This window comes from Paramacrobiotus metropolitanus, unplaced genomic scaffold, assembly GCF_019649055.1.
Source record: "Paramacrobiotus metropolitanus isolate TYO unplaced genomic scaffold, Prichtersi_v1.0 Parri_scaffold0000234, whole genome shotgun sequence".
In the NCBI taxonomy this organism is placed as follows: Eukaryota; Metazoa; Tardigrada; class Eutardigrada; order Parachela; family Macrobiotidae; genus Paramacrobiotus; species Paramacrobiotus metropolitanus.
Genome location: NW_026570454.1, coordinates 8,433 through 29,713, shown reverse-complemented (window position 1 = coordinate 29,713; position 21,281 = coordinate 8,433). Strand labels below are relative to the sequence as shown.

At 45.2% G+C, this 21,281-nt stretch overlaps 4 protein-coding genes and 1 long non-coding RNA gene across 6 annotated transcripts; 3 read left to right on the top strand and 2 right to left on the bottom strand.

Moving 5' to 3' along the window:
* Positions 1–179: 179 nt before the first annotated feature.
* On the bottom strand, positions 180–1,718 carry LOC129601405 (uncharacterized). Its single transcript, XM_055500200.1, has 3 exons — positions 1,508–1,718; positions 676–979; positions 180–366 (listed from the first exon to the last, which is right to left on the bottom strand). Exons 1-3 carry the CDS (start codon positions 1,595–1,597, stop codon positions 224–226), a joined length of 537 nt encoding a protein of 178 aa, XP_055356175.1. The 5' UTR covers positions 1,598–1,718; the 3' UTR covers positions 180–223.
* Positions 1,719–2,615: 897 nt separating this feature from the next.
* LOC129601402 (uncharacterized) lies at positions 2,616–4,690 on the top strand. Of its 2 annotated transcripts, none has more exons than XR_008692217.1 (4): positions 2,616–2,935; positions 3,216–3,700; positions 3,968–4,117; positions 4,199–4,690. It is a non-coding gene; the product is annotated as an uncharacterized LOC129601402 (long non-coding RNA). The 2 variants fall into 2 exon arrangements; XR_008692218.1 differs by having other exon boundaries at positions 2,616–2,974.
* Positions 4,691–5,160: 470 nt separating this feature from the next.
* On the top strand, positions 5,161–8,557 carry LOC129601396 (uncharacterized). The gene is made up of 3 exons (XM_055500191.1): positions 5,161–5,314; positions 5,521–5,886; positions 6,224–8,557. The coding sequence occupies exons 1-3, from the start codon at positions 5,270–5,272 to the stop codon at positions 6,305–6,307; spliced, it is 495 nt and encodes a 164-aa protein (XP_055356166.1). The 5' UTR covers positions 5,161–5,269; the 3' UTR covers positions 6,308–8,557.
* Positions 6,689–8,332, bottom strand: LOC129601406 (uncharacterized). Its single transcript, XM_055500202.1, has one exon. It carries the CDS (start codon positions 8,330–8,332, stop codon positions 6,689–6,691), a length of 1,644 nt encoding a protein of 547 aa, XP_055356177.1.
* Positions 8,558–19,271: 10,714 nt separating the features above from the next.
* Positions 19,272–20,381, top strand: LOC129601397 (golgin subfamily A member 6-like protein 22; the record flags this gene model as incomplete). The annotated part of the gene is made up of 1 exon (XM_055500192.1): positions 19,272–20,381. A coding segment is annotated over exon 1 (1,110 nt), but the record flags the coding sequence as incomplete, so codon positions are not given.
* Between the last annotated feature and the right edge of the window lie 900 nt (positions 20,382–21,281).

The window sequence follows — 21,281 nt, the reverse complement described above, 5'->3', positions numbered from 1 at the left end:
TCATTACATACAACAAGCGGTGTGTAGAAAATACGAACGGATTTAATTGACAAGACATTCACGGTTTTGTTTACCGAGAGAAAATTAATAAAATATGTACAGGCTGAGATGCGAACACTTGAGTCAGTAGGGCGAAATTTTCTGCTCTTGAACAGCAAAAAAGGACGTCATTTCATCACTAAAGCGAACTGGACAGTTAACAGCAAATCCGGCATTTGGTGTGCTATGCCGGTGAATCGTGAACTTCGACCTTTTTGGACGGGCGCGCTGCTCCGGGATAACCATAACCGGTATACTGGTGCTCGTACTTGGATGTGGAAGGGCCTGATCCTTGCCTTACAGCATTCGAACCGTTCGCCGACCACGCTAAAAACAGCAAACATTTTTATTAAAAAAAGCAGGTTTTTTGCGCTTAAAAACCTATTGTGGTCTATGTTTCTTCAGAAAGCGGAAACGTTTTGAAACGAGGATTTTTTCAGACCGTCCGCACTAGCCAATAGAGCAATGGCCTCAGTGTAAAATCATGTAACGTGGACAATTTTACAATGCGCTATCAAAACGTTACTTATCTTGTTAAAGGTTCACTTATTACTTTTGCATTTTTCACTGCTCTAGTTATAAATCTGAGATTAATATTGTGCTGCTTTACATATTTTGCATTCTGGCTTCACGTACTACTGGTGGCCGGTTGGGCATGGCGCGATCGGTACTCCACGTTGGACATGTATCCATATCCACCGCGCGTATCCATGTCCATGTTTCTGGTCAAGGTATCCGCGTCACGAGCAGTCCTGGCGCGTGCATCCATAGCCATTTGTTTGGCCATGGCATCTGCGTTGTGTAAAATGCTCCCGCGTCCTGTCAGGGGCGCCTCGATGTGTCCATCCAGACTGCTACCGAAACTGTTCTTTCGGTAGCGCTCGTTCTGATCGCCGCAGTAATCATCGCGTACGAACAACGCTCGCTGCGACTGGTAAAACTAAATAAATAAAACAATGGTACATAAATATACATGAAAATAAATAATTTATTTAAACAATAAAAAGTAATAAATGCATTTCTTATAAAAATTACGTTTCAAAAAGGATAAAGTAAATAAATACACTGGGATTATGTTCACATACTGTATAAGCCAAGAAAAAATATTTAAAAAACACAATAACCAAGAAACCAGCTTAAAAAAACCAAATGCATACAGCAGATACATAAGGAAAATACAGAGGCATAAATAAACGATAAATGCATAAATACAATATAATACTGTAAGAAATAATCACATTTTGATAGAAAGTACATGACAGATACGTGAATACATAAGTAAGTAAATACATACATAGAATATAAGTAGATATATACATACAATGGTTACATAAATACCATATTATAAAATTTTAAGTAGAATTTAAGACATTTGGTGGAAAGTACATGATGAATCCATTTTTGGTAGATAGTTAAAGTTTTTGATAGAAAAATACAAAATGTCAAATTTTATAATATGTAAATTCACCAGAGCGTTGCGTGGTCCGTACGGCCACCCGGGATTCCAGACATCCTGTCGGTAGCCGTTTTGAGGTGACATGGAAGATGGGAGAGGCATTACAGTGAAGCACGTTTAGACGTAAAAAAAGGTTTTTGGAAATTTCCAAAGAATAATTTTGAATGAATGAAAAATCAGAATGATTTTGGCAAGGTACAACTATTTTATGCAGGTACATAGACCGAAGCTGTAGACTGTCGGCAGATCATCAAGTACTACTGTACAAAATTACAAACAATCCACATTGCTACTTTTCTCGTAAAAGCAGCGGTAAATACCGCTTGATTTATTGCGATGTTAACATTCTCAAGGTAATGCCACGAAAATATTGACCAGACGGAAAAAAGCCCCGAGCAAAACTCACTTATAAACGCGGAATTTTATACGCCGGCTTCGACGTTATAATACACTTTACAGATAAATATATTATCGGTGTGGTATCGTAACTGTTCTTTTCAACTTTTTTGTGAACGGGCTTTTACCACACTGTACGGAATTTTATGGTGCAACATTACGTTTACAGCATTAATGCTGTATTAAACTATTAAACTCAGCAAACGTTTATCGTACACAATGGTGCAGTTGACCGGGCGATGTTGATGGGAAACATGCTTTTCTCGGCTGTTTGCCGAAATAATGTCGCTGCATCACGATTGTTAAACATACATCCCATCTTTTGCTTTAATAAGCATTAGGCGAAACACAATCGTACTGAAACAATAACTTATAACACATCGATTTTCCTGATGTGCGCACTTTATCGTACACGGCATGTACACTGAGCATGTACTGTACACACGGTATGTACACTTAATTTCGTAAACGTCAAGTACAACGATGCCTGTATTGTTTATGTAAGTAAATAAGTACTATACCTACTTTTCTCAAAATTACTAGTACTGTAATATGGTACTTAACTTAGTTAACTGACTTTTTAGCGTTTCAATTTCCAGTCCGCGTTAAAATCAGGGGTCAGCAGTGACACACAACACTTTGTGCTGTGTTGACATCAGCATAGCAACGAATCCAATGTGTTGGTTTAAACATGACTTATGCAAACAAAAACAACAACAACAAACATGATGCGGACCACGAAAAAAAATTAAAATACTTACTGTACTGCAATACAGCGTTACGTATAATTAAGGCATTGAGCTGTCACCAGAAGTACCTTTAATTACATAAAATTCAGCCCACCTCCGGAATCTTTATTTCGATGCATCTGTAACTGCACTTTGTATCCAGCACGCTTGATCCAGAGACTGCCAAGACAATAGCTTGTGTCAAGCACTAGCTACCGATCACTTTACTACTTTTCCCATCGCGGATATCACTGTTTTTTGGCGGGCCTGTGTTAGTGTGTCCTTCATGAAATCGGAAACTGACAGTTAACAAGAGGTGCGGGAAACATTCCTGTTCAGGGCAAAAACATGTACAGTATGTTTCAGTTCTGACTTCAAACAACTTAGGTCTCACTTTGCATTTACCAATTTTCCAGAATGTTTGTTCATCGTGTGCAAAATTTGATTTGTATGTACAAAAAGCAAGCAAGCTTTTGAATCTAATACTGAGTGCGTGAGCGCTAGAAACGGCGGCGCTATTTAAAAATAGAACTGTGAATGCTCACAACGTTGCGTTTCCGCGCCCTGTACATCATCTGACACACGTATTACTCTAGAATTCTAAAGCGAAACCCAGGTACGACGAAAATGTCGGACGAATCTTCTCCGAATGTGCCTGACCAGCGGCCCACGGTTGTGAATGGGCCAATGCCATTGCCATTAGGGGTACCATCCGAATCAAGCTCGAAGCGACGCAGGTCCACAGTACCGAAGCTGCGTAGAAAGAGGGCCAAAGATAGGACAAGTACAGCGTCGTCTCGCCCAAAAAAGCAGGCAAAGCCAGCCGAAACAGGAGCTCGAATGCCTCGTATGCTCACATTGGCCCAGGTGAGGAAGAAATTACAGGAGGCAGGAGTGCAAGATCTGGACGCGGTCGGCCACTGCGTCCGGTCGGCGATCGCTCGGCGTTTTATCAAACTGGACAGTGTCGCCGATTTGGATGCGGTGATTTCCAGCGGAGTGTGTGGGGAAACTTTTGGGATGCCCTGTAAGACCCGGATCGACGTTATGCTGAGAATGATTTTGTATCAAAAGGATAACGGTAATTAGCCGGCTAAATTTGCCGGCATGAAAACTAATAGCAGGTTAATCAAATTTTTAAGGTAAAATCTTAAAAAATACAGCGTGTTCAGTTTAATTTAACGCACCGAAGGATAAAATTAGCAACCACAGCTTCAGTAAACTGATTTATGGTGAAGCTGCAGTCGTTATTTGGAAGATAATCGATAGTGTTCTGGAAAACTGTGATCACATTAATAAATTTAACATTCCAATAATTTCGTATTAATTTCCAGCTTATTTCTTCCAGGAGCCGACGCATATTACGGAGCAGGCGATTATCCTGTTCGGTGCAGTGCTTGCAACCAAGGTTTCTTCGTGACAGATTTGTGCACTGGCCAGCCACGATTCTGTGACGGGAAATTCACGAACCACTGTACGGACTGCAAGAGCTGCATGGGTACCGAAAATAGCTGTTTTACCGGCTTATTACTGCATGCAGAAGTATAAATTTATATTTTAAACTGGAACATTTTGATAGGCGATGTTCGGGATCGTCATTGTGACAAGTGCGGAAAACATTATTTCGCGGGATCACATGGCCAATTTTCATGCTCGTGTCGCTCCCGAAAGCAGCGAGGCACTAAGATTAGAGTCTAAATGCCGCGTTCCTGGTTAGCATGACAGCGGCGAACTTGTTCCTCACAGTAGTGCAGCAGCTGGGCTGCTGGGTGGGATCCGACCTATGGGTTTACCTTTTTTACGTTGAACGTTTGCTGTTCAAATGTCTTCCTTACTGCTGTAGCTTAGGCGATTCTGCTTTGGTTTTCATCTTGGGAAAGCGGTCTGAAATACTTATGCTTTCTGTTAGGTGTTACGGATGGACGTCAGTGGCTAGATACGCTGTATAGCTTGTATCTGTTTTTCTACGGTTCAGCGCGAATTTGAGTCGATTTCCTAAATGCGGGTAAATAATACTGTACTGTCATCTACTGTAGAAAACTTGTCAATTTTGTCATGCAGTAATGAGGTGAACGCAAAAACAAAAATTAATAATATTGTACTACCTCCTACAAAAATGAGTATTACTTACGAAAGAGTTTTTGTCTTTATATGCAACCCACAAAAAGGCGTACGGCAAAATAAACGCTTTTCATGTTATACACCGCGCAGGGAGGGTTTGGTGCAACCTACCTTAAATTACAGCGCACTGTACGAATTTACCGAATGTACCGGTTTTTATTCATCTGGTTACTGCATTTATCCGGTTTCTGTTTATTTGAATCGTATTAAATCCCGAATGGAATGGTACATAATTATGCAATTGCGCAAAAGTACACATAATACAATAAGTAATAAAAGAATATAAACTTATTAGTGATTTACAGGTAATAATTATTAACAGTAAGTGCACTCACGAACTCGTACTTACTCGTACATTGTGATTGTACAATGCGTACTTGCAATCTGATTAAGCGTAGTTATCTTCCTGTGCACGCGGCAGTTTACCACAAGTTACGCTGCATATTAAGCAATTTTCCTTCGATTCGAATAACATCTTTGTCGGCCTGAGTGTAATGTAAATTTGCCATTTTATTTGATTTTTCAAGCGATGAGCGCACGATACTTTAGCTGGATTCTGAGGATTAGCACAACGGTAGGCTGTAGGCAGGTTGCTAGTCTTTACACTAAACATTCCATATCTTCTGCACCATCGCATGTTCATGACTGCCACGTTCTTGAACTCCTTGCATTTCATTTACGAAAAACTCAGAATTTTTAAATGGTCGAACAATAACATTTCCCGAAACATTCCGATCAGCCAATTTATAATAACGATCGACCTGCGTATATATTTCCCAGATTCTCATCACCGCCCAGAACCAAGAACCCTCCATCGCCGAGCTGTACGCCAATGACCCCACGGTCGCCGGGTCCTTCTACCAATCGCTGATTCTCAAGGAAGGCCAGGAGCAGGTGATTCGCTGCCCCATCGACTACCCGCACCTGGCCATCGACGAAGCCTGCTTTCAGCCGGATCGCCGCGGCCGCGATAAACCCTGGTGCTACGGCCCGGCTAGTGTGCAGGACCTGCTGGCCTACGACTGCAACGGGATGCGGGAATGCACGGTATACGCCACCAAAGAGCAGCTGGGCCGGCCCAGTGGTGACACAATGGAGATGGTGCTGGTGATGAGCTACCACTGCCGGGAGAAAGGCCCCAAATCGGTACTTACATGTTTGTTGGAATAGAAACACCCTTATCGCTGTGTAATGTTGTACGTATATACAGTCTGTACGCCACACACTTACAATGTTAGCTGCATCATGACCACATCATTAAAGTTAAACCCATCATTTTTTTATCGGCGGGTGTTTCTTTTGAAAAGTCGCTTAGTAAAATCGTCTCTCATGCGAAACACATCCCCAAGCCAGGAACTAGCAAACAAAGGGCGGCCGATAAAGACACTATACGGTTAAGCAAGTTTAGAAACCAGAAAATTGGAGGCTATTCCCAAACTAACACCCATCGCATGTCTAACCATTTATAGGGATTTTGTTGCAGGTGTATCGCGGAGGACCCAGTGAGCTATGTGAAAATCTACGGGAGTCCATGTACTGCCAGACAAAGCAGGTTGTGCGCGGATGAACAACACCGTTTCATCTCCCTCACCCGTTCATCGCTGCGAGAAGCATGCAGGAAGGGCGTGTACTATAATCAAGTAGAGGCAACGTTCTGTGCATTCACAACGGCCTGATTATTGCGTAAACCGTCTGAATGATTTTTGAAAGTAATAATAATTTTTATTTTTTTCTATGTACGGAGTAGTTTATATTTGGATTTATAGGTGCCTGGCAACGCTTGTAAACGCGGCGTGTTTATGGTTACTATGGTGCTGCAGCCCGTTTACAGTTCGTGTCGGCTTAGAGTCGCACATAAGCATAAAAACATGTTTACAAATATGTATGAGGTGATTACCTAAAACACAACGTTCCCCGCTTACACGCTCTACACAACGTTCACCGCTTGTTAATCACAAGTAACTTGATCATTCAGCTCCGGCGTACTCCAACTCGTCTTGAACGCCGGTGCACTCGGTCCGCTCTCCACAGCCTTGTACGAACTCACCCTCATCGGGTAGTACTCATGCACCCGCTCATAATCTCCCCACCGCCCATCAAAGGTCATCCACCCAGTCGCCGCCGTTCGTTCGTCCACCAACTGATACTGCTCGGCCACCCGGAGCATCGTCCCGCGCCCACAATAATCCTGTAGTTCCACATAGAATGTACAGAACCCGACGAAGATGGCCCGCGGCCGACAGTATCCCTGGACACCCTCCCCCGGATACATGGCATGGGAGTCCTTGGCTGAAAAGACCACCGGGTGATTGTCCACCCGAACCAGCTGGTCGTAGTTGGTCCAATAGCCGCCGTTGTGCACCGAGAGGTACACGGCTACCGGGGTCGGAGGGGTGTCGGCGGACCCGTTAAATAACCGGAGGGTGTACGCTTCGAAGTCACCTTGATGGCGCCCGGCGCGGGTCATCTGGCCTTGTTGCTCGATGAGTCCGCAGCCGTACTCGAACTTCCCGGGCCCGTTAAACGGGTAGAAAAAGTAGAAGACGATGTCGGTGAACGGTCGGCTGGCGTCCCCGACCACCCGAACGTACGCCCGGGTCCGCGGGAGGTTGCCGGGCCACAGAGTCTCCGGAATGCGGAGCCATACGCGCTGTCCAATATCCCCGCTGATGTGGTTGTGATCGATAAGGTACTGCTTGACTGTCGCCTGGTTGAGTTTTCCCTGCAGTGTCTGTCGGACGACACTGACCGGGATTTCCCCGGCGTCCGCCAAGCTGAAATCATCGTAACTACCCTCGTTATTGACAACACCAAATCGAAACAATGAATTGTTGAAGACGTGCTCGGCGCTGTCCGGCATGTATTGGTCCTCGGGATGAAACAGCACATTGGGAGCATGTTGCGTAATCAACCCTGGGATATCCTCCCGCGGGATCGGCGTCACACCCGACTCCACGGCCGACCGTCTTAGCACAAACTGTGCTGATAATCCGCCCGGGATGCCGTACGACTGGTGCCCCACGAAATTATGGACGCCCATCCCGTCGGAGCTGGACGCCGGGACTATGGTCCACGAGGAATAATCATACTGCCCCCCGGATTTCCGGTCATTCCACGTCTCCACCCCTGCCACCCCGCCGACCACCAGTTCCGTCTTGACGCACACCAATCCCGCAAACTGGTCGACGGACACCACCCGCCGTGCTCGCAGCGCCACGTGTCCCAGACAAGTGTAGCCGCGCGGAGGCACCGGGTTGAAGATGGTCAGCGGCCATTCCGCCCCGGTTTTTGAATCGTCATAAACCCATTCCAGAGCGATGGGTGGGTGTACGGCGTCCTCCGTCAGCGGTTTGACGAGGGTCACGTAATCAGCGTCCCGCTGGAGGGAGTGTCCTGATTTGGCCAGATGACCGAGGTAATAGTATCCAGGAGGGAGATTCACCGGCGTCCAGTATGAACCGTCGTGGTCGGCGCCGCTGCCGGTATCTTGCCAAACTAGAGAAAGGTCATGGTGGGTGATGTATTTCAGGGAAGGCGCGGCCGTGGCGCAACCCAACCCGAGAAAGAGGACAAAAACAGGAAACGGCAGCATTTCTTGAATTACAACGCACGCGGCTGTAAACCGGGACTCACATAACGCGATGCTTTCTTGCCAAGAAATCTGAGAATTTTTCTCTCTTGTGACAACATTTCTTGTAACGAAGCTGGTAACATTCAGTTGCTGCGCCGATAACGCGTAAGACAGGATAAGATTACGCCCGTGATTTATAACGCTATTTCGCGAAAATCGTAATCTACAGTGTGATAAAGATATTGTCATTCACGAATTTCGAGCTTATGTGATTAACGGATAAGGATTATAAGTGTCAACTCTGACAAGGAAACGAATGATCTTAGAAACGGTGATATAAGTAATGGCATTTCGTTTGCTCAACGAACAAGATTGCTTTTTCTTGCCTTTGATAAGCACGGAACAGGTACAACCGTACGTACAAGGCAGCTCTTCATAACGTTAACAATCAACTACAGCTTAGTACTAAGACGGCTTAATAATGCTCTAGATCTACAGCAGTACTGTGTACAGACACGGTGTACTGCTGTCAAAGTGCGTTAGTAATTTATTTTTGTATTACTTGATTACGGTTTACGGTAAAGCATCACATGATATTCAATACACGCATCACGCAATCTGATTTTACAAGAATAATTAAAACTGCCTGACATATTCGAAACATTTCTTGAATAAATATAACCCAGTCTTTCCGGTTATGTAACATTAAAATAATTAAAATGATACAACCACCCTCAAGATTCATGTGACAATGTAACACTAACGCAGCGAAGAATATGGGCCTGAGAATTACGCAGCAGTTTTTCGCAAACGCAAGCTAAAAATCCACATCAGCGGATCAAACAAAATCTGCAGCGTATACAGCATCTGGAACGCCCGGAACCATCCCATGGCGACATTCACATTGAGAAACCATTGTAGAAAATAAATAATATCTAACGGCAGCCAGCAGACCACCACTCCGATGGTGGTCAGCGTCAGAACCAGAAACGGCCGCACCACTTTACGGTGTACCGGCCAGCGGCCGCTCTTATCCGGTCGGCCGTGGCGCGGATGGTTGACCGAGCGGGCGGCAAAAAGTGGGTGTGGTATCTTGGTAGGTGTGGTATCGTAAGGACGCCTTTATCCCACAGTACGTTCACTGGGACTGGGAAGGGGTAGGAGATGTCACAGATGCCAATTTTGTTTTGCTTAAATTTGAATCATTTTGATTAGTGTCTATCAGCGCTGACATATTCTTATGTGTTGTACTTTTGCCAGTAAGTCTATATCTTTTTATTTTCTTGTTTTCTTATTTTTTTCTTATTTTTATGTTTCAAATAAAAATTACTATTTTATATTTTTGTTTAAAAATATTTTGAAAATTAAGTAATTTAAAAATAGTTGTAAATAATTTAAAATTATAATTAATTTCAAATTACTTTCACAGAAACGTTTCATTGAAACGTTTCTAAATTGCATCCAACGGTTTAAAAAAAATTTAAAAATAAATCGAGGTAAAAACATTGGGAGTCAAACACCTCAACAATTAGCTGCGGAAACGTCTTCATAAAAATATGTAACTACGTGTTTTTATGTTTTCAACTCATCCTAACACCGGCTCGAAATATTTTTGTTTTTAATATAAAACGTCGCCATACCGAGACAGATCCACAACGCAGTATTCTTGTTATGTTTATTCCGGTAATGAATCGGCCATTGCAGCGCCCAGAAACGGTTTATTGCCACCAGTACATGGCACATCAACGGCACAATGCTGGCGACACGCTGAATGTAATTAAACCCAGTACAGGCCGACCGCCCAAGATAGCCGACATCGTGATTAGTGGCTTCACTCCAAAAAATTAACGGTTGCGCGCCGGTCAAGTAAACGACATTAGCTAAGTACAGAAACAACAGATACGTCGTAAAATCCGTGATGTACACTGGTTTAATAGCGTGAAAAACCAGTAAACCGGCGTTTAAACACCACGACACAGCCGCAATAGCGATGCGGATAGCGAAAAGCAGCACCGAGCGATCGGATGGAATGGACAGGTCCGGCACTGTTCCGTTGCGGGAGATGTTAAAGGTCACGTTGTGGTGGAAAGACAGATTCGCGTAGTCCATGGCGGCGGCGTTCTGTATAGTTGTGTAGAGCTGAATTCAAGGCGGTTACACAGCATTTTATCGGCTAAATTATAGCGGTACAAATGACCTTTTAGTCGCATCAAGAATTTTAATTATTGCGCGCTTCATTACGGCGAAATTAAGGGCTGATAATTAAAGGTACCGGACGGCTTTTACGAAGACTACGTCAACAAGGAACACGATCGGTTATATCAACAGGAAAACGTGCAGTTATTGATTTCATATCGGCAAGAAATAGCATTCTATTTCTACTGTCTGTAACCGTTAGGAATTTTTTCCCGCGTAGTTTCCTGGCAGCACACGCGGAGCAACTATTGTCTACGCGGATGCAGACTTCCTTCAAACAGCAGGGTGTACTGCGTCAACCGGTGTTGGCACGGAAGATCGGTAAAGTACGGAAAATATTTATTTAAAAATCCAACACGTTAATTAAGCGGCTGGGTGGCGTGGCGGCACGCTAATCTCGGTGGATTAACGGAACAGGCAAAACATCCTTAATAAATCCTCTCTGTTTTGCCCTGGTGACGAAAGAAGACCTCACGAACCGTCTCGCTTGCGATCACTAGTAATAAATACAGGAAAATCACGAAAGAGGTCGTTATTTTATCAATAAACCGTTTCTTCTGCTGTACAGTTTGTAACCGTCTTCCGTAATATTTAACCGCAAACTTACGCGGCAAGCGGAATGATGTGGCAAAATTGTAAATAAATAAGCAATAAATTTAATTAGTCTGTTCGAATATAATTACAATGTACTAGTAATAATATTTTAAAGACCAGTCTTCTCTTTAATTTCTACGTCAACCGTTAAAACCGCTTTGTGAAATTCAATCAAAATCATACAGATGTTGTTAGCGTCATAAACATTTACCAATAAATAAATTCAGTGACCTTTGATACATGTAATTCTACGACAAAGCCGATTTATGTTTGTCCTGTATCGCATCAAAAACTACAAATATTAAAAACTGAACAAGAGCGGACTACAGTAACAGTCAGCGCAAAAGAAAAAAACACATAATTTATCGCTTCCTAATTTTCCTTAAACTAACAATCCACATCAGTGGATCAAACAAAATCTGCAACGTGTACAACATATGCGACGCGGTATACACGGTACGCGACACGCTTATTTCCAGAAACCAATGGAAAAAGTATACCACATCCAGTGGTAACCAGCTGACCACCACCCCGATGGTGGTCAGCGTCAGGATCAGAAAGGGCCGGACCACGTTGCGGTGGGTGACCTTTCCCCGCTGACTGCCGGTCGTAGGGTTTAATTTCCGCAGGAACCGTTTAATCATCAGGTACACATAGATCCCGATGATCAGGAACAACGGCGCCAGCCGATTCATCCCGAGATCCGTGCGGGCCCACGTGCGGTACCCGGCAGACGTTGGGTCTTTGCACTGCGCCAAGGATGCCGTGACAGAATGGTAGCGATACGGGAGGTAGATTATAAAAGCCGGGAGTTTGATGAGATGGACGTAGAGGACCATGGCCAGGCAGATGAATCCGGCGGTCTTCTTCGTGTGGTGGTTGCGATAGTTGATGGGATAGCGCAACGCCCACAACCGGTTCAGGGCGATGAGGGCGTGGCACAGTACCGGAATGACGCTGACGATGCGCTGGAAGTAGTTGAAGAATAAACAGAGCGGCTGACCGTAGTAACCGATGTCGATACTGTAAACCTGCAAATGTGTACTACATTTACATTACAGTAAAATTAATACGTATAAACACCTTAAAATTTCAAAACGATGTTATGAACCTGGATTTGCCTCTTTACGGACGAATGCGTTTTACAGCAAAGTTTCAAGAAAATTGGATAATAGTCCAATTCTGGAGCTACACAGTGTGCTTACACGAGTTTTTAGCTGAGCCTGTTTATCGTCCAATTAAATAAGTGGTTTTAAAAAGGGGATGTACCCACCTCGCTGAGAAAAATAAACGGCGATGCACCGGCTAAATACACCGTATTGGCAATATAGAGAAACAAGAGGTATATGGTGAAATGGGTGATATAACCCGGTTTGATTAGATGCACGATTAGTAAAGCAACGTTCAAGCAGAAGGAGATCACGGCAATGATTATCCTGGCTGTCAGAAGGGAATCTATATGGGAGCGTTGAGCAGTTCGTTGCAAAGGCACACTAAAATTTCTGGTACAATCAGCACCACTGATACTGGCCACACAACTTAAATTATACATGATCAGCTGTTACTGCAGTAATAAATAATCAAACAACCTCTAAATTTTGTATGTAGAATGAAAAAGCTAGTTTTAATTTCCTGCAGTCGCGAGACACGGCGGCGTTTAAATGGGACACCAAGCCTCAGTACGGCATTAAGCACTGGTCCTGCAGACCCTTTTCAATAATCTGATTAACGTTGAAATCCCCTGTGTAAACTCAACGGAAGTCGCAGCCCCGTATGTTTGACGCCCTAATAAAACCGGAAGATTTGTCGCATCCAGCTTAAAGTAATTAAACCGCAGAGCGACCTTTCATGTGACTTTCTAAGTCTAAATATATTTGTACCCACAAGATTACATTCCGTAGAAATACACGCTGCAATAAAAGATTTCATACTGTAAGATATTTTCTGCGAATGCGGTCACCGCAATGACGCTGTGATATGCTCACTTAAAAGAGACCTTCTTGGCTCATAGGGAAAATATTTTCATCATATATTATTGCAGAAATGGGAAACAAATAACTGCCTGTTTGAAATAAAGGGTCGCACAGATCCACAAAACAATAGCTCAGCCTGTGCGTCATGTACAGGCTTGCCGTAATTTCTAGCGCATCAACGCAGCGACACTTTTTGAATTCACGTACGCCACACTCCATACTATGGCGCGCAACGCCACACCATTTGCGCTGTACATTGGCTGACACATGCCATTCTGTAGAGAGTAGCAACCTTCGTACAACATACCGTTGTGCTGATCCTTATAATCCAGCTGAAGTATCGTGCGCTCATCCCTCTAAAAACAGATAAAACGTTAAACTAAACTCAAGCCAACAAAGATATTATTGTGTTCGAATCGAAGGAAAAATGCTTAACATATTATTGTGAATTAGCATAGACGGAACTTTTCATAAAGACACTAGAGATGCTGCAGAAAACTGAAGGTTAAAACCAGTGTCGATCCCGATTGAGCGGGTTCGTGTTTTTTATTATGCGAGAACAAGTATCTGGCTGCAACTGGCTCTTCATTTATTATCAACTTTCTGCCAGGCTTAATCCAAAAGTTTGTAACAAGAAAAGCAAGCTACACCCGGCCGCAAAACGTCTCCTAAAAACTCAAATAAAGATACCAACAAATATCGGCAGTGCCGAGACCGTATAATAAATTTCAGTTCACAACTCAACTATTTTTCGGCTAGACACCATTTTGTCGGCTTGATAAACCACTTCATCGATCGCCGTATAAAACCAAGGATAACACCCATAAAATGAATAAAAACAAGCTCCAGCAAGCAACCATGGACAAAATGCAACAACTTAATGATGTGGCTGGTCACAAACCAGAAAGATCCGACGATTCGCATAGGGAACAATCCTGATCAGGCACGATTTTCCACGCACACGGTCTGCACGTTACCGCGCTCGTCCTCGAAAGTGATGGTGACCTTGCGATGGCCAACAGCCAGCTGCGACATGAGGGCCAACTGCCGCGTGGTAATGCAGAACCGCTGCCCGGCATTCGTCGCCGCCGTCGTCGGCACCGGAACCAGCTGAACACTAGGCTGCTGCGGGCTTATGGGTTTCGGCTGCAGCACCGGAAAACCCACGGGCACTGGGATATTGTCCATAGTGCCTAACGAGACAGAAAATGAATACAAATGAACAACTGGTGACATATCGTACAGTTACCTTTATTAGCAAAATGATGCAAAATTTACCGAAGTTTTCGTACTTCAAAAAAGTTGTCAAAAATTACCAGTTCGTTCCAATTTCTAGACCCACTTAAAAAATTTTCTGATTTTTCTAGCGCATAAAATTTAACCAAAAAAAACTTTTCCAGTAGCTGGTAAGAAATTTCCATTAAAAGATTTGGCTACTGTATTGCGATAATAATAATAATTAAGAAAGGACTTCAGTATGGATAGTAGGGAGTCGCTACATGCTACGTGCTGAAATACGGCAAACGCGGGCACTCATCCTTACCGTTGGCCATTTGCCCGTATCCGCTGGCGAACACATGCGCCGGAGCAACACTCCCTCCCGGATTCACGACCTCGCCGACGGAGACACCGCGCGCCGCCACCCGTGGTACTGCCGGGGGCACCCACACTAATCGCCGCTTCGGACCCGGTTCTCCTCCCATCCCGGGGGGTGGTGGTGGAAGGGCGCTACCTGAATCCAGGATCTTCTTCGCACCGGCAGCCTGTGGACGACGTCGTTTGCGCGTAGCTGCGGGCGCTGTGACTTCACCGTCTGATGGTGCGGCCGCACTGGAACCCTGCGGACTCGGCACATCAACGCCGCGGACGGGTACGGGAATTTCAGGGGAAGGTGGTGAAGGTTCCGGAGGGGAAACAGTGGGATTGGAAGGCGGGATAGGCGCCGGTGGCGGGGTAGTGTGGCAACCGGCCGCGGGATCTGCCTGCTTCAGCAGGCCGTTCTGTTGGTCGACGGCAATGGGAAGCGATGTTTCGGCCGGGAGAAGGGTGTATTCGAGGCTGTAGGCGGCGCCCACCTGTGATGAACGAAAGTAAAGTATTATACACGGTTCTATGGCAGAAACAGAAAACCAGATTATACTCGTATTTGGCCATAACGGTTGAAAAAAATCCTATGCATAGTGCCGGTAGACGGCAATAGCATACTACAACTAAAAGGAGGAAATACGTCGTACCCTTTTTGAAACGCCCCATTGGATCAGTTCAGAGATGAAAACCGTGTCCAAAATAATTTTCTTCTCCAATATCACCGCCATCTAAAAAGCATCCAGTGGAGTTAAAAATAACGATATTCACGCCATAAAAATAACAGGCAGCAGTAGTCTTATGGCTTTAGAAAGGCGGTATTGCGCTAAACTGACGACGTTCAGGCTAAATTCGCATGCACGAACCTGGACCGGGAGATCCGTCATCTGCAGTTCATGCAGAACAAACGCCTTGACGTCGGCGATGTTGATACCACGCGGATCCACCTCCAACATGAGGCTTTTTCGCTTCTGTACCTGGAAACAGAAAACAGCATCCTGTAATCAACAACGCTACAATCTGACTGCATTACAAATTACGATGAACTGATTGGTAAAATTATGGGTCGCCAGAATCTGAAACGCGACCTTTCCCGTCGATAAATTGATACGTCTGCAGTCTGCTTCGTCTCTTCCAATAACGACGACACAACAACAAAGCGCATTTATTACAACGAAGAAAGACTTTCACGTACCGCTTGCAGTTTGTCCAACAGTTCTTGGCTAAATTTACCCTGTCCAGCCACGTGCCTGCAATATACAGTTAGTGGTTAAAGAAAACATAAAAAAATGGCAGATAAGTGTTAACGACCGCCAGAAATTGTTTAAAAATTATTCGTTTTGTGGGTATGGTCGGTTGCGTAAGGGAACGAGAGAACGGAAAGCCTGTCTGACGCGAACGCGCCTGCAATGTGTGATGGTGGTCAATCGTCTAATAAGCCGATGACCTCCAACCGATTTCTAGCGCACGGTGTTGTATAAGGGGAATTTAACTGCTGAGGCCAGCACTTCCTGGACTTGCTGCCGTCACCCGCCTGGAGTGTGACGTTACGGCAATGCATATGGTTAAATCAGGCGCGGTACATAAGCGTCATGTTTAGCCACAACGTAAAACTCCAGCCGGCTGACGGCAGCAAGTACAGGGAGTGCTGGCCTCAGCAGTTAAATTCCCCCTACTACAATCTACGTCCTTGGGGCGGTAGCACTTACGTCAGGGCGTGCTTGAACACGAGAACCAACCGAACCTCACTTCCTGGTTGCCGCGGTTCCATCGTCGGGTTCGACGACATCCCGCTGGTACCTACAACATCCTACCTAATTAGTGGGATATAGAGATGTTAAGCGAGCGAAGCGGAAATAGCAATAAAATCAGCGGCTGGCTGAATCACTTCTTCGTAAACACGGAAGCGTTGACGGTTCGAATGCCGGACTCTATGCACAAGCGCGGTTAAGCGTGCGCTTAGTTTACTGACATACCCGCACGGTCCGCACCCGATGCCATCTTCCGCAATTATTTCCAAATACGTCTAAAGATGCAGGAACCAACCGAATTATGGCTCAGTCGTCTCAGTAAAAGTTAAACCGTTTTACAACGGTCCGACACAGATCTAATTATCATCAATATCTACAACACTGATAAAACGCACAAATCAGACAAAAACTGAGTCGGGGATTTGTAATAATCGCTCGGACTGAACACAGTTAAATCAAACGAGCACGCGAAGAGAAAATCTTGCCGTATCCGTATCCGAAGCGATAGCAAGTGAGTGTGAGACCGGGATCACTAGCGTTCACGTCAGTGGCGCTAGGCGCCACGCCTTTGGATTATGGCCTGTGTTGTGTCTCGCTTCTGATTGGCTTGTGTTTTGTCAGTGGGCGCGGCATAGCACGTGCTGCACAGCGTTGCACGCTGTTGAATGGGCTCCACGCTTTACGATCGAGCTGCGCCGATCAGTGTTGATTTTCTGTTGTCGGAATTTTCAATATTATTAAAAGTCAGCGATTACGGTGCGACGTTTTGTGTTTCCGCATAGCTCGCGACCCAGATCGTGTCGCTCACTCCACGGGATAGATTCCGTTTCTGTCTCCGTCTGTGGATCCATTCTGGATCTACCATTAGATGGTAGCAGAGCCGACAGCGGTTCTCTGATTTGATTTGTGTCAGGCAAAGTTGGCCTGTTATTTGATGTGAACTCGACCAGTAAGGCACAGGTCTGTACCACAGCAAAGCGCACACCACAAGCGGTGAACTGCCTCATCTGACGTGGATTTCCAGCTTCGGTTTTCGGTACGGGATCTTCAGCGAAGAACCGTACTGTTTCCTTAGCTGTGCAAGAGTCAAGAGTTCAGTCGGCGGTGTTCCTCGGTGTAGAGTCTTCAGCGAAGACCTACACTGGTGTCACTGTTACTCGGCAAGGATTCAGCGAATCCTAAGCCGTGGGCCACAAGCGGCGAAGCGCCAAAAGGGGTGCACGGGAAAAGACAGATCAGACTCCTCCAAACTGGAGTAGAGCGCCACTACTGTTGCTACGGCAGTCAGCCGGCACAGTAACTTACCGAAAGCGTGCGGCACCACCGTTACGGTAAAACCGGCGGCAGCGCGGGAACGGATAGTGGAAGAAGAATCTGGATCATTTGGATCATTTCCCCGTGGAACGCGGAACGGACGGACGGTTAACAGGTAGAAAACCGTTAATAATTACGAGATTGGCTAGTTGGTAAAATTGGCAATTTTTATTGGTCCGTACTGAGCTGAGTGTAAAAGTAGGCGGAGTTTTGCACGCGGCGCGCATGTCTGGCCGTTGACCGTGACGTCAGGCAGATAAAAATTTTTAACGGATTAACGTGATTGGTCAGTTATCTGAGCTGTGATTGGCCGAAATTTGAACTGAATATTTTGAGCTAGCGGACCAATCAGAATGAAGTAAACAACCCGAATGGGGATTTTCCGCTGAACTCTAGCTGTAATGGGAGATTTGATTTGAGATAAGATAATTGAGACGAAAAGTGACCTTTTGAGTTCAGACAAAGGAAAAGTGACCTTTGACCAAAGTCGAGCTAGAAAGTGACTTTGATATAATTGAGCTGGAAATTGACCTTTAACTTGAAACTGAGTTGGAAAGTGACCTTTTGAGTTGAATTGAGTCAGAAAGTGACCTTTGAGACCAGAACAGGACTTTTGACCTGAAAAGTGACCTTTACTAAAAAGTTGGAATTGTCCTAATTGACTTATTTAAGTGACCTTTGTGATCTGAAACTGACGAAAGGTGACCTTTATCGAAGTGAAATTGAAGCGAATAGTGATACAGCGATATCAGCAGCTGTAGGATTTCATTGCTAACGTGTTTCAAACTGTAAAAACGGTTTCGAAGTTTTGTCCGAAAGTGACCTTTTAGGGCAAATCTCTCGAACTTTTTACCGAAAAAGTGACCTTTAAACGGGACTTAGTCGAAATTTTTTCAATCGAAAAGTGACCTTTACAAAGGACTTAGAAAAATTTCGAAGTACGAAGTGACCTTTAGGACAACTGAATAAACCATACAATAACGTGTGTGTGAGAACAATTGGCAGGAGCGTCCAAGTTATCCGATCAACATGGACAAAGAACAAGAGGAACCGACATCCACTAGCAGTCAGGGAAGCAGGAGCTCCCGAGGATCACAACAAGGCACAGTTGATCCTTATAAGAAGGAATACAAGTCGCTCGCGCGTCCAGTCGGACATGATAGACAGACCCGAGCGGCTGTGACCTTTGCAAGAAAGGACAGCAAAGGCAGTGATAACACATACCAAGTGGCGCTTGGAGCTATACAGAACGAAGAGAGCTCCAGCGGTGACGGAAAGGAAACTCCCGCGTCTACGGCGGGAGGCAAACCGATGAACCAGACAAAGGTCACAGGGGAGGATAAACCCACAGAAAGGGGAGCGGAACCAGTTGGAGCATCACAGCTTGATGCTACCATTAGTGGAACGAATGAGCAGGATAAAAATGTGAACCTGGCTCAAGTGGATGGGAGAAACACAAAGGTCACCGAAGAGGAACTGACTGAACTGGGATTGGATGACCTTTCACTGAACGATAAGACCGCGGACGATGACCTTTTTGCAACTCCAATGGTCTCAGATGAATCCAACGAGTCATACTTCACAGATGATGACGCAACGATGAATATGTCCTTTCAAACTGCAATGAAAGAGGCTGACCGAGCAGAAGAAGTGACCCCGTTTAAGGATATCCCCGAACATTTAATTGACCGGACACAGAATGGAAAGGTTATCAATGTACGACCTCAGTCACCAAACAGTCCTACGTTAACTCTTAGGAGACGCGTAAGGGAGCTGGAAAATGAACTTGATGCCACTGAACGTCAGGCGGACAAGCGGAAACAGGAATATCGAGACAGATTATCGACACTCGAAACTCGCTTATTCGAATTGGAACAGCAACAGGGTGACCTCCAGAGCTCCGCAGACGGTTGGAAAGTCAAATATGAGCGACAAAAGGAAATTGCAGAAGAGTACCTAAAGATGGCAGATGACAGAGAAATGGAAGGTCATCTCGCTGTCAGTGACCTTAATGAAAGCATGTCAGAGGAATCAGCAGAAAGGTCACGGCACTTGGCGGAATTGAAGGACGAGTGCGACCAGTTGCGTCAAAAGGTCACTGAAGCTGAAATTAAACGGGACGAATACGCGACTAAATTCGCAGAGGTCACACAACGGTTAACGACATTGGCAACGGAGACGTTCAAACTAAGGAATGATCTGAAGCTACGGGAGGAAGCAGTCAGTACTCTACAACTAGAATCGAAAGGTCATCAGGAACGGGCGGACGAAGCTGAGAAGTTGCGCAATGATGCAATCAAAGCGATGCGAGAGGCAAGAGACATCACAGCTACGGAAGGAGAACGCCTGAAAGAAGAAATCAAAAAGGTCAACCAGGAGAACGAAAAGGTCATAGAAGACATTGAAAAGGTCACTAAGGAAGGACTCAAATGGCAGAAGGAAGCACGGCGACTGGACACGATGGTCACAACATTGGAGTTGAAGGACAAAGAGTGGCAACAACAGGTCGCTCAAAAGAGTCAGGAAATTGCAAAGTTGAACACTGACCTCGTCGAGATGACCACCACAGCATTAGCAAAAGATGATGAGTTGATCGCAATCAAGGATCAGCTGAGATCAGCCAAGCTGGGCAGTATCAGCAACTCGAAAATGAAACGAGTGAGCTGGTCGAGCACATCAAAAAGATGGAACGGGAAAATGAAAAGGTCACCCAGCAGGAGTCTTTTAAACTGCAGGAACACTTACGAAAGGTCAACCTGGAAAATTCTGATCTAAAGAGGAAAGAGAAGAACTTCAACTGAGAACTAAACGATTGGAAGATGAGAACAAGGCGCTCCAGACGTCTAACAAGCACAAAGATGAACAACTCCTACAATACGGAGTTAAAACGGCAACAGTGGAGTCCCTCCGCCCAGTTACAGCAAGGCGCATGAAACGGGCACGGGCAAAGCTTCCACTTTGAGATGCCGCTACGAACCGGCACCGGTAAGGGGAGTGTTAAAATGAAAGAGATGGCGAAAAGGTCAAAGACGACAAAGAGCCACCTTCGGAAAGTTACCCGCATATGAGTCGAGGTGACCCTTCACAATTTCCCCCGCACACGAAACGAATGTGTTTATCGACGAAGGACGACGAGACAGACCCCCCAGCCGGCAGGAACGTCCAAGGAAGTCTCGTTATGGAAGGCGCAACGAACTCACGATGATGATGAGAGTAGCGAAGAAGACGAGGACCAGAGAGCAGCCAACACAGCGGTACAATTAACAAAGGCACTCAATTCGATGGCTCGGAAAACACCCTCATGACCTTTGACGGCAGCCGCGACACTGTGAGTGGATGGACACGGTTGGTAAAGAAACCCAAAGGACGTACCAGCTGACGGACGACCAAATTATGATTGAGATTGCTAGTGCGGTGAAAGGTCCTGCTAAAACTTGGTTCGAAGGCGAAAAGACATCGCAGCAGAAGACAGAATTGAATATTCAATAACTGAATGGATGGAGAAATTCAAAGATGAATATGGCGATAGAGACGAAGAAGTCTTAGGCTTACGTGAGG

What these genes read in the sequence shown, in the direction of transcription:
- LOC129601405 (XM_055500200.1), bottom strand. Translation starts at nt 1,597, where the DNA reads ATGCCTCTCCCATCTTCCATGTCACCTCAAAACGGCTACCGACAGGAT. An exon ending in ACGGACCACGCAACGCTCTG is followed by an intron (nt 980 to 1,507) that starts GTGAATTTACAT and finishes TTATTTATTTAG; the next exon opens with TTTTACCAGTCGCAGCGAGC. An exon ending in TGCCCAACCGGCCACCAGTA is followed by an intron (nt 367 to 675) that starts GTACGTGAAGCC and finishes TGCTGTTTTTAG; the next exon opens with CGTGGTCGGCGAACGGTTCG.
- LOC129601396 (XM_055500191.1), top strand. Translation starts at nt 5,270, where the DNA reads ATGAGCGCACGATACTTTAGCTGGATTCTGAGGATTAGCACAACG. An exon ending in TTCTGAGGATTAGCACAACG is followed by an intron (nt 5,315 to 5,520) that starts GTAGGCTGTAGG and finishes TATATTTCCCAG; the next exon opens with ATTCTCATCACCGCCCAGAA. An exon ending in GGGAGAAAGGCCCCAAATCG is followed by an intron (nt 5,887 to 6,223) that starts GTACTTACATGT and finishes ATTTTGTTGCAG; the next exon opens with GTGTATCGCGGAGGACCCAG.
- LOC129601406 (XM_055500202.1), bottom strand. Translation starts at nt 8,332, where the DNA reads ATGCTGCCGTTTCCTGTTTTTGTCCTCTTTCTCGGGTTGGGTTGCGCC.